At 47.6% G+C, this 12,360-nt stretch overlaps 1 protein-coding gene across 1 annotated transcript in view; it reads right to left on the reverse strand.

Annotated features, from left to right (window-relative positions):
* Positions 1 to 11,832, reverse strand: part of HMCN1 (hemicentin 1) — a 155,456-nt gene extending 143,624 nt beyond the window's left edge. The window contains exon 1 of the mRNA XM_027899853.1: positions 11,565 to 11,832. Within this exon, the coding sequence (XP_027755654.1) occupies positions 11,565 to 11,832 (268 nt within the window). The remainder of the gene's footprint in view (positions 1 to 11,564) is intronic.
* Positions 11,833 to 12,360: the final 528 nt, after the last annotated feature.

Raw genomic sequence — 12,360 nt, forward strand, 5'->3', positions numbered from 1 at the left:
AGCTGGCTGTGCTGGGCAGCATTATTTATCATCAGATGAGTGTAGAGATATTGCACCAGCACAAGTCCCAACATAAAGCCAGTAATACAAACGTTATGGATTTACTTCTGGCATGATCCTGAGGCCCAAGCCCTCACTGTCCCAGCTGAACTCCACACAGACACGACCGTGCAACACTCAACCCTGTGTAACTAACGGAGTAACCCAGATGAAATCCCAGATGTCTCTCACACATGGTAAGTGAAAACACCCTGTAAGAAAGTACAGAGTACATTTCTACAAAGGAAATATCAACAAAACCAGGAACAATTTGATTAGTCTCATTCTCCAAAGTCACATCTCCCATTTACCAAGTCCTTCCCAACAAGTCATGTTGCTGATTAGCAGGAATGCCCTAAGGCACAATTATGTCTCTTTTCTGATCCGAGGAGTTCAAAGCTGCTTTGAAATCTCAGTGAGGCACACAGTTCTTACTGAAGGGTAACGCCGGGGAGCATCCTGTAATCTAAACCAGCACACTCCTAATGGACAAAATTGAGTCGAGGAGGAAAAGCAGGATGGGTCCAGAGCCCAGCCTGAGCACAGGGAGACTTCAATCAGGGCTGGGGAAACAAAAAACAGCTGAGCTAATAAAAACCAGACCCTGCTTAAACAATCTTTCATCAAATAAACTTCACCTATGTTGTTACTCTTGGAATTTGGGAAAATAGGAGGAGCCAGCAAGGTCTGAAGGCAAGATGAGAAAGGATATTTGGGAAAGATGTAATATTTAGCAAATTAAGAAGGCAGACAACCAAAGCCAGACTCAGTCATACTGGTGTAAATCCAAACTAACATCACTGACTGTAATGGAATTACTCTGGATTTACTCCACGTTAACCAAGATCAAAACCTGTTCTGTGAGACAGAACATCGAAGTGGGAGAAAAGGTTTTTGTACCCACACAGTGGGACATTTCATTGCAAGTAACCGAGAAACTGTTTAACCTCACGCAGCTAAACACAAAAGGTGAGATGGGCTTGAGTCATCCCAGAAATGTCCACAGCCAAAACTCTCCATAGTTTGAAAGGGTTTATGTACTACAAATCTACCTCTGAACAAGATTTGTGCAAATTAAAGAGTCAATTCCGAACATGCTTCACTTATGCAGGCCTTCTCTTGTTTTGTGAAGAGCATGGTTTGAGATGAACCAAGACTCGTCTCCACGAAACAGGGATGGAACAGCTCCAGTTGTTCCCTCCTGTCCTTTCCAGAAAGGAATTCAGACTCTCTTACCACTTGCTCAGCAAAAGCTCCATCTCCATAACCTTCCATACACCTCTAGCACCAGGAGTATTTCTGTGCCTTCCCTCTAAAACAAATCCCAGCCAGGGGCGGGTATCGCTGTGGGTGGCTGTGCCAAACCACCAGGACACTGGAAGATTGGATGGGTATGGTAAAACTGCCGCATTCTTTACAAAGCCATTTGGCCAACACACATTCTTTTCATCTCCCTGTGCCATGGCTCACTTTAGGTGACAGAATGACATTCAGTCCAACTTTCAAGGGTGGGGAAAGAGATGACTGTTGACAGCAGGGACATGATCCCCACCTTTCACACCCTAACACAAGCCACAGCAAGAATATTTAGAACAAAGCTTGACATACACACAAAGCAGCACATTCCCCCCCCCCCGTCAGCATTCACAGGGACTGTCCAGATCCCCACCCAGATCCCACGTAACTCAGCCCTCCCAGTTCATGAGCACCACGGCCACCATTCCCTTCCCGCTGCAGCTCTGCCAGCTGAGCCACTGCCAGCCTTGCTCTCCAGGGCCATCCCGAGCTGTCCCCTCCTCCACTCGGCAGCCCAGGGATTCACACACACCCTAACCAAGAGTTTCAGCAGCCTCTCTGCTACTCTGGACCACGTGGGAGTGAACCTGGAATTACGAAGGCCCCCTGTGGCCGGGGATCAAAGGCCACAACATTAAAGAAGAGGGAAGCAGCTTGCAGTGCAGAGGAGTAAGATTCTGCCCACTACAGCTACAACTTTAAAAAAATGTATGTCAACAAATTCAGCAGAATTTCTGAGAACAAAATATTATAGTCAATTGATCCAATTCCGATCCAGAACAAACTCTACAAACGCCCTCCCCTGCCTGGCCAGATGTGAGGTGTGAATGAGAAGTGTCCTCCTCCAGGCCAAGGCAAACATCACCCTGCAGGGTCAGGGCAGGGATTCTGCCCCTCTGCTCTGCTCTGCTGAGAGCCCTCCTGCAGAGCTGCCCCAGCCCTGGGGTCCTCAGCACAGGAAGGACATGGAGCTGCTGTAGCAGGACCAGAGGAGGCCCTGGAGCTGCTCCCAGGGCTGGATCCCTCTGCTCTGGAGCCAGGCTGGGAGAGCTGGGGGGGCTCACCTGGAGAAGAGAAGGATCCAGGGAGACCTGAGAGCCCCTTGCAGGGCCTGAAGGGGCTCCAGGAGAGCTGGAGAGGGACTGGGGACAAAGCATGGAGGGACAGGACAAGGGGGGCTTGGAGCAGCCTGGGCTAGTGGAAGGTGTCCCTGCCTGTGGCAGGGAGTTGGAACAAATGGTCTTTAAGGTCCCTTCCAACGCAAACCATTCCACGTTCTCCTGCACAAACCTTTTTGTGGCTACCACAGCACTTGTATCAGAGAAGAATACAAAGTGCCTGTAGCAGCACCACACTTCACCACCAGGATCCAGGCTGTATATGCAAAAAGTACTCCAGACTGCCAAGAAATCTTGAGATGCAGGAGGCGAGTGCTGAGAAGGGACACTGAACCTCTGAGGGGAAAAGGGTCCGTGGAAATTTTGAGGGAGAGATGGATTGAATGCAGAGACAAAGGAGATAAAATGATGTAGGAGTCCAACAGACTAGGAAAGAAAGGAAAAGAAGGAATAAACATTTCAGGGACCCAAAAAAAGTGATTTGTGGTTTTGTGGTTAACACAAGAGAACTGTGACTCAGGATAAGTCACATGAATTCCCTGTGCTTTGATTCATCTTATGTAAAATTTAAAAAGGGAAAGACATGACCAAAACAAAACAAACAGAAAAACCCAAGACACCAAAGAAAAGTGAAGTCACAATCTTAGGAGGACTTTAGTAAACAGAAATATAAATTAATATGGGGACATAAAAGAAACCACAGCATTCCTAGATGTTCTAAGGCAGAGCACTTCATCTTTCCTGCACAACCTCCCTCCTCTTCTTCTGTTCCTCAATAAATTCCAAGTGCAAAAGCATAGTAGTCCAGTGAACTAAGACCTCACTAACTAAACAAAAAGCTCCATCCTTTGGAAAACAGACTCAGACATACCATTGTAGAGCTTAAGAGAACTCAGGAAATGTTTCAGTGATATTCAGCATCCCCAGAGACACTTTATTTCAGCTCATGAAAATACACTGGTGTCCAAAGCATGAAAATTCCAATGGCTTCCTGCTGCCCCCCACCCCCCAGCCAGGAATCTCACTGCAACAGGCTGGCAGGGCTGGAGCAGCGAGCACAGCCACAGCCCAGAGCTGCCAGCCCAGCCCAGCCCAGCCCTTCAGCAGGGCCCACAGCAGCACAGCACACTCCTGCAGTCCCCCTTCAGGCTGCAAACCCACCCCACTCACCCCACTCCAACAGGGCTTTCCAGGCTGAGAGCTGGGGGCCCGCTTTGCTTTGGTTATACCTCACTGCGCAACGGGTTCCGCTGGTCCTCATTTCTCCTGGACAGCTGATATTGGGACTTGGGCTCTGTGAAACTGGCTTTTAAAGCTGTACCACATTTATTTCCTGTACCTATATCACACAGAACTGCTGTATTCCCAAGAGCACAGGGTAAGGAAGCTGCTGTTCCAGAGGGAACGGATGGGACTGCTCATAGGGCCGCCACTGAGAATAAATTCAACACTTCCAGGTCTCCCTGGTTGCATGAGATGTTTGCAGCGTGCTGGCTCGCTGTCTGGGAACCTGTCATTTGCAAATATGCATACACTGGAGCAGTCATGATCTGCAGGCTCTGATCTGTGGCTAGGAATGCTTTGGGAAAAGGGCTACGACTTGAGCAGAGCTGGAAAAGTGCACCCAGTGAAGAGGAGTACCAAGGGTGCCAGAGGAAATGAAGATGAAAGAGCACAGGGAATACAGAACAATAAGTTAACATATCTGCACAAACACACACAGCCTGTTTACATCTGCAATAAGCAGCAACAATGTGCATCCCAGTCCATGTTTGGGGCTTGTCCCATGGGATCATCAGCCTGGGAGCTGCCAATGTTACCCCCTTCAGCTGATACGGAACGGTCAGCACTTGGTACCCTCTGGCAGGATGCAAACCTGTGCACGAAACAAACCTCAGGGACTGTTATTTGGACAGCCAGGCCCAGCCCAGGAAAATGCTGGAAAGCCTCTTAATTAACTTCAGACCTTCTGCCTTCAGGGCTTCGACTGAACTAAGCCTTGCTCCCCCTGCAGCCAGAGAAAGCAAATGAGATTTCCCAAGAGTATTTGGACATCCACAGGTGATTAATTGCTTGTTAAGGTGTCAGTGTCATTTTTGATTTACAGAAGAACATTTGGCTCATCAGTCTCTCAGCTGAGGGTCTTCAGTTGAGTGCCTGAAATGAAATGGGGTCAATCCTGTCCTCAGTGCCATGGCTTCATGTATTTGACATAACCTGATGCCATTCAAGTGCTTCAGGAACATGAAGCCATCGTGCTTCTCCTCTGGCAAAACCAGGGAAATCCTCAGCTGGCATCCACAGTTACCAAAGAACAGGCTGCACACATTCTTCAAAAGGCAGCAAGGGAAGGTTAACCACAGACCACAAGGGGATATGCCTGACCTAAACCACCCTGATGCCACTTAAAAGTGTAACACTGCAAACTATCCCTTTGCAAAATCTTGAACCCAGAGCTTGCCCAACAACTGCACAGCATGAACTCACTACAGGCATCGCTGAAGGGCCCCACACACCTCAAACAGGAAATCCTAAACACTGCCAACAGTTATAAAAACACATTATGGCCAGCAATGGAACTGAGGGGTAAAGCACATTTGCCCTGGCTGGAGGAAAGCAAGCAGCCAGCCCAGAGCACTTTTCATTAAATCCACCTTATTTCTTCTCACAAAATTGTTGATTATCAAGGCATGGTGAGCCAATCAAGTAACACCATCACTCTCTTTCAACAGAGAAACTGTTCTGCCATTTGCAAACTGAAAAACAGATGTTCTCAACATTTCCTCTGATGCAGGAGTCTCCTTCAAAACCAAAAAAATCAAACCATTGATTGGAAAATATGTACCAACTGGCATCTGAAGGCTTTCTCTGCCTAAAGGGTTCCTCCTGTCATGCTTTAGGCCACATTCAAAATCCATTAACTAAATGAAATATCTGCTCCTTTTCCATACTCCTTAATCCACCTTATCCAGATCCTCAGCTGACTGAACTGAATCCACTCTGGTATAAATTCCAAGCAGCCTCCAACACACACACAAGGCAGAAAGTCTCTGACCAGCCTCCTTGCCAACTTCCCTCCCTCCGTTTCACTGACAATTCACCTTACGAGAACACTGTCGCCTCAGTTAAAGTGAGATAAAGGTGTGTACAATATTCGTCTGTTTACTCACTTCATTACCACAGTCCTCAGAAAATAACTGTTTTCTCCAGATGAAAAAGGGACAGAATATATCAGTCTCAGGGAGGAACAGTTTATTCATGGCTTAAACGCATTGGAGGATCGGCATCAAATATCTGCTCTTTACACGTCACCAGGATTTGGATTTGTGTGCATTTAAAGCGATCCAGGAGATGCAGACAGCAGCAGAAACTGCTCTTCTCTTTCCACGCCCCAGAGCTCCCATCAGGACCCGTCACCTCCTGTGAAACAATCCCTGCCGTGGGCAGGATTAACCGGGTCTCTACACGGGACTGTGAAACACAGAGCGCTGGAACCGGGGAAACAAATTCAGAGGAGGGGCAAGAACAGGGGAGGCTGAATGGGGGAAGTTTCTTTGTTTAAAAAGTGGTTAAGGAACTGGGAAAAGATCTTTCTGTGGATGCTCCTTTTTCTCTTTAGTCATAATGTAGCTTTTCACTCCAAAGATTCCAATAGACAGAGTTTTGTGGACACTATTTTGTGTGTCTGCTAACAGGAGGGCTCATGTGCTAAATGACATCAGGAGTAATTATGGGGACACAGTAACTCTGGAATACATCTCTAATGAGCTGCAGAGCTTCCCATGAAATTATCACCACTTGGAGCTCAGGAGAGCAAAGCAAAATAGAACAAATAGCTTCTAAGTTCTGTAGGCAACAAACTGAAATGTAACATGAGAAATAACATGTAATTCAAAGCAGAAGAGAATTATGTACTTGAGGCATTATTACTTTTTTCCGAAGGAAAAGAACCTCCACTGTATCTTCAAATAAAAACAGGGATAAAATTCTTTCCTTTGCCAAAAAGATTCAGGAACCGGGGGAAATTCGCGACTGTCCATACCTTCAAGGCTGGACAGGCAGAGTTAAGGCAGTAGAAAAATAAGCTGTAAGTGATGCTCTAGCAGCCTTTTGGATCATGTCACAGCATTTTGGCTGGCTCACAGATTTTGGAGCTTCTGGCACTGGCAATACTTACTGTCTCCTGTAATCAATGTAAACAGCTGCTTTGAGAGGGATACCAGATAAATCCGTCCAGAGGAACAAGAAAGCGTCCATGCAATCACTGGAATTCATTTTCCAGCTGCCACAATGTCTCCATTAAGGGTGACAATGAGGTTTCAAACCCTCACTTTCACGGGCAGTACAGTGATCACAAAAGCCTCAGAGATGGAAAATATCTTTAGATTTTATAAGTTCTAGCACAAAAGGGCAGATTTCACAGTTCTTTGCCCAGTTCTTCTTATCCATTTGCCTTCAGACACACCAAGACAGCACTGAACAATTGTATTTACATTGTGTCTCCTAAAATGCCAAAGAAAACCTCAGAACTTGGATGTGCACTCATTATTGTTGTCACTGTGCTGTGTATCTGAGGAAGTCCAAAATAAACCAACCTCCAAAAAACCCCCAGACCCTTACACATCCTTGAGTTTTTAGAGAAGATGTTCACAACTGTGAGGCCACCACAGAGCACTGCTCTGAAAGGCCAGCTGTGACAATTTTAACCTGATACTCTGCGATGCACCGGAAGAACAGGGAAATCAGATTGCTTAAATTAGCATTCTTCTTTTCCCACTTTGGATTTTGGTAATAATATAAAAGCCATTCAATTGTCAAAATAAGACAACTATTTGAATTAGGAGGAGAGCATAATTTTCTTTGCCTCTGACCCTACTCTTACCAAACAGAGCAATTCTTCTCTTTCCATCCTATATCTGCATAACCACAATACTTTTCCTATCAGCAAGTATGAAAACCTTTAATTCAATGAATAGCCCAATTTTCATTTCTTATGTTCCTCCTTTGGAAAAGACATTACTTCTTCATTAGAACTCCTAAAAAAACTTATCAAACCAGCAAACCCCAAAGCTTCCAGACTTTCAGATGAGCTCCTGAGCTGGATCCAAGCTGGGGGGGTCAGCAGCCTGCCGTGCTAGGGACACAGCAGTGCCAGCCTGCTGAACAAAGGAACCCCTGGTCTGCAGTCAGACACCGCCCCGTCCTTCACACCAGGCCAGGACACAGCTTTACTCTCAAAGAAAAAGGGGTTCTGGTTCTCCCACACCTTCACTGTGTGCTTGGGTTCAATGCTGTGTCCCCATCTGAACCAAGCAGTATTAACATTTTCCCATTTCTCACACAAGGTTGTCAATCTGATTTGTAAGGAGAGGGGGAGCAGATGCTCAGACAGAGAGCTGTCGACACGCAGAGCATGAACAGCAAACATCATCCTCTGCACTAGGAAGTCCAGAGGTTATATATTCATTTTTCTTGTAATTAATTACTGGAGTTTGGTCTATAAAATAGCCATTCACACCAAAGGAATGCTTGATTAAATCACACAGAGTGAGTTATGGCTGGGATAATTCCATTAGCTTTACAGAAAAGTACTAAGGATGAATTTGTCCTCTCAGGCTTATTTTCCATTCCAAAATTCCTTAATGGCATAAATTAAAAATAGCAAAGCTGGCCACAGATGTTAAATAAAGGCATTCCGAGTCCAATCCCATTTCCATAGGATACAATGGGAGTTAGTAGGAGATCGGGACCCCCAACACGCAATTACAAAAGCATTTGCTGATCTTAAGCTTCAGTTCCAATACAAAATTTTCCTGTGCCAAATCCTCTTAATTTGGGGCACTCCCCCTCTCCCCCATAGTTTTTCCACTGAACACAAGTCTGGCAAGGGATTTCTTAGTTAACAGCCCTTTTCACTGCCTACAAAACTTCTGTGATCATGCTTAGGCATTGAAAAACCACAATAAAAAACCTCCCTGTGATCTGTTAAAGCACATGTTTACTCACAAAGCAGAATACAAACCCAAAGGGTTTTCCAGAATGGAGATCTCTGCATCCCACCGGATGGTCCACGGTATTGGAATGTGACACCCATGACAAATTTCTTTCTGTGAGCCTTAATTCTCTGCCAACAACCTCAGGTTTGATATTAAAAATTACATTTGTATTGCTGTTGTTCCCAAATACCACTGCAATAAGCACAACACTACCTCTAACTGTACCCTCAGAGACAGTGTGCTGGCACACGCCAGCCATGGAATCAGTAAGGCTGGAAAAGGCCTTTAAGATCATTGAGTCAATCGTCAACCCGGCACCACCACCACGTTCACCCCACAGCTGTCAAGCATGCTGCCAACATGGATTGGGAAAAGAGTGGACTTGGAAACACAATCTGCACCACATTTACATTGTAACCACCTCTCAGTAGCATATCTGCACCAGGATACACCTTTATACCAAGGGAAGCTCCTTGCATCTGAGTTCCAACTGTATATTGCGCCCCATTTGTCTCATGGACCACAGCACCTCAAAAAACCATCAAGAAAATCTGTCTGTGGTGCAGCTACATATAAGGCTTCTTTTTTTTGGAAGAAAAATTGAGTAAATAACCAGATAATTTGGGAAAAATATAGTTTCATGCTCATCAAGTCCGTTGAGCAGCCTTCAGAAAGAACAACGCTAGATAAATTAATTGCATGCTGTGAAACACAAGCCAAGCAATATTTTTTATTAGATTTTGGAATAAAGTTACTCCTCTACAGACACAAAAAAGGATGAAGTGGTCACAGCAGCATCTCTTGTCCTTTCTTTCCAAGTGCCTGGGCTCGGTCACCATCAGGTGTAAGGTAGGGCTGACCAGCAGCCCGCACCACCCTATCTGTGGTGCATCCTTCCAACTCTGAGAAACACCCAGCGTTCAGAAACCAGGACAAAACCAAGTTGGAAATTGTACATTGTCCCCTTTCCAACAGCTTTCTGACCTCACAAGTTATCCATCACACTAAAAGCCAGGCCCCCTCAGGCGTGCAGGCAGAGAGGTGTAACTGGATACACCAAGGCACGGTTGCCAGCGGCTCTTTGCTCCGCGGGTCACTCTCTGCAGCTTTAGGGCTCAGAGACTCCACTGAACGAAACCGAGCACTTGCCAAGGAAAGGGCTCTCCTGTGGGAAGAGAAGGAAGTGGGGAGGAGGCAGGGAAGCAAGGAGTCAGTGAGCAGGAAAATGGGACTCAGGCAGAGGAAGGTGGCAGGAGATTTGGTGCTGATGAGGTTTGTACAGAGCAAGGAGAGGTGGTTCAGCAAAGCATGGATAAAGGACTCAGTCTGCAACACAAGCAAAGGTCCTGGAGAGGCACTGGGAGCAAGAAAGGGAGGAGGATGGGGAAAAAAGGACAGAAAAGGAGACAATGTGCAGAAGAAAAACTGGGTGAAAAAATGTGGGATAAGAAAGAAACAAGGAGCTGTTGACATGATTTGAAAGCGGCCTGTGATGAAAGCTGAGTGTTGGGACTACCCTGGGACTTCTCTCTATTGAAGATGCACGAGAACAAAGGACCATCCACGCAAACCTGCAAACTAAAAGTGCACCACAAGCTCATCTTCTTGCTCTCATGGTTGCAGCACTTACACAACCCCTCAGATAAAGATCTATCAGCTCTCAGAGTGAACCCCTTTCTGATCACTGACGATGTATAAAGAGCTATTATAGAGAGAAAATTAAACCAAAACAACCCATCCTGTTGATCTTCTACCACATCCAAGGAGCAAAGAGCTCCAAGGAGATCTATCAGCTCGATTTTCCAGAAAGATATAAAAGATTTCCAGGCTCTACATGTGACCAACATCTTTCCCTTCTTGTTCACTTCTGTGGTATGATGCTTTTCAAGTCCCAGGGTAAGCTTGTTCGATAAAATAAGCAAAAGGTAAAGAGGGTGAAAAGCAAAAGTGACGTCAAAGGTGGAAAAGGTAAGGTACGGAGAGAGACCATTTTGGGATAGGGTTCTCTGATACCACAATGATGGGCTCTTTGTAAGAACAAAAAAAAGAACCTATAAAGCCTATAGATGGCACAGCAGCAAAATCCACAAAGACAAGTCTTTCTTTAAGTCCCCAAGCATATGGTTTAAGGTATTTATGCCAATAGCAAGCACATCTTGCAAGCAGAAGTGCCTGTGACTGGGGGAAGTGGAAGGGTTGTCTTTTTTCACTTGATAACATCCCTGCAAAAATGGTACTCTTAGGAATTGACTTCTGGAATATCATATTCTGAGATATTCCATGGAAACTAGAGCCACAAAGGTAATTTTCAAGGGTATTTTTCCCCACTTTCTGATTCTCTTTCTTATTCTTCTTTTTTTTTCCTTAGAGGGAGTTTTTACTGCACAGTACAGCACACCTCACCAGCCTGGGGCATCCTGTTCCTATTTCCTTTTCAAGTCAACAGATGATATTTGACAAGGAAAGAGGGGAAAAAAGCCAGAGAAAACGGGTAGGAAGGGAATAGAAAACAGATGCTGGAAGAAAAGGCACAACATACAGCAGAAGGGGAAAAAGGTAAAAAGAGGGAAAAGAATAAGAGTCCAAACAAAAAAACCCACACAAACCACACCATGTAAAGCTTCTGGATCATTTCACTGCAAGTTACCGAATGTAAACACAGGACCATAAGACAGGAGGAAAAGTGTAACTGCATTATGTATGTTCCTAAGTGCATTCCCATAGAAGGGCATTGAAAAAACTTAATAGCATCATTATTACTACACATGAAGGTCACTGAAACCACATCAGCTCGTATCAGAATTATTAAAACAATTATTTGATCCCCTAGGCTGCTCTTCGGTGCACACAGCGCACTTCGAGCCCGCTCCAGTTGATCCTGAAGGCTTTGTGAAGCTCTGCAGAGAGGAAGGTGGAGGTCACAAAGCGCTACTCGCCCCTGGCAACTTTCCGCGGAGCAGAGACCCGCACGGCAAGAAGGGCTACGATGAGACAGGAATACTCAGGCTCCAGTCCCTGGAAGCGCAGGGTACACAACCTCTTACAAAAGCCGGCCCTGAGCGGGAGCTCCCTGCTGCCCTTCCCGGCTCCTGCCCATCCTGCCCGGATCCCCTACCTGGGTCGTGGAAAGGCACCAGCGCGAAGTTGTACAGCGGCCGCTTGGGTCTCTTCAGCGACGTCTCCAGGATCTTGGATGCGCCCTCGATTACCTGCACCAGGTCGTCGTACATGGAGCCGGTCACATCGAACACGAAGGCCAGGGTGGAAGCTCCGTCGGGCACCGCCTCGGGCTCGGGCACGGCGCGGGGGCTCAGGGCGAGCAGCAGCAGCAGCGCCGCGCCCGCACCCACGCCCCGAGCCCCGCTGCTCACACCGGGAGCCATGGCCCCGGCACAGCACCTGGGACAGCCCGGGGACACGGCGGGGAGAGCGGACACCGGGGACACGGAAGGGAGAGCGGACAGCCCAGGGACAGCTCGGGGACTGCCCGGAGCGTACAGCCCGGCGCCCACGGCCCGCTCCCCTCGGGTGGAGCGCAGGAAGCGCCGCCGCTTTTGTCTGTGCGCGGCTGCGGCCCCGCTCCGCCTTCCCTACCGGGCAGGGCTGGGGCAGCACCGCCCCGAGGGACAAGGCTGAGCCCCGGCCATGCCGCGGGGCGGGAGAGCTGCTGCTGCCGCCCGGGGATGGGGATGGGGATGAGGATGGGGACGAGGCTGCCGCCCTGGGAGCCCCGGCTGCGGACGGAGGTGGTGCCCGACCCGCCCTGGTCCAGCCCCAGTCCCGCCTCTCGTGGCCCGCCGCGGCTCCTGCCCGCACCTCGGGGTCTCGCCCGCACCTCGGGGTCTCGCCCGCACCTCGGGGTCTCGCCCTCACCTGGGGGACTCGCCCTCACCTGGGGGACTCACCCTCAC

This window comes from Empidonax traillii, unplaced genomic scaffold (assembly GCF_003031625.1).
Source record: "Empidonax traillii isolate 1590-97213 ecotype Southwest subspecies unplaced genomic scaffold, ASM303162v1 scaffold691:size399616, whole genome shotgun sequence".
NCBI lineage: Eukaryota > Metazoa > Chordata > Aves > Passeriformes > Tyrannidae > Empidonax > Empidonax traillii.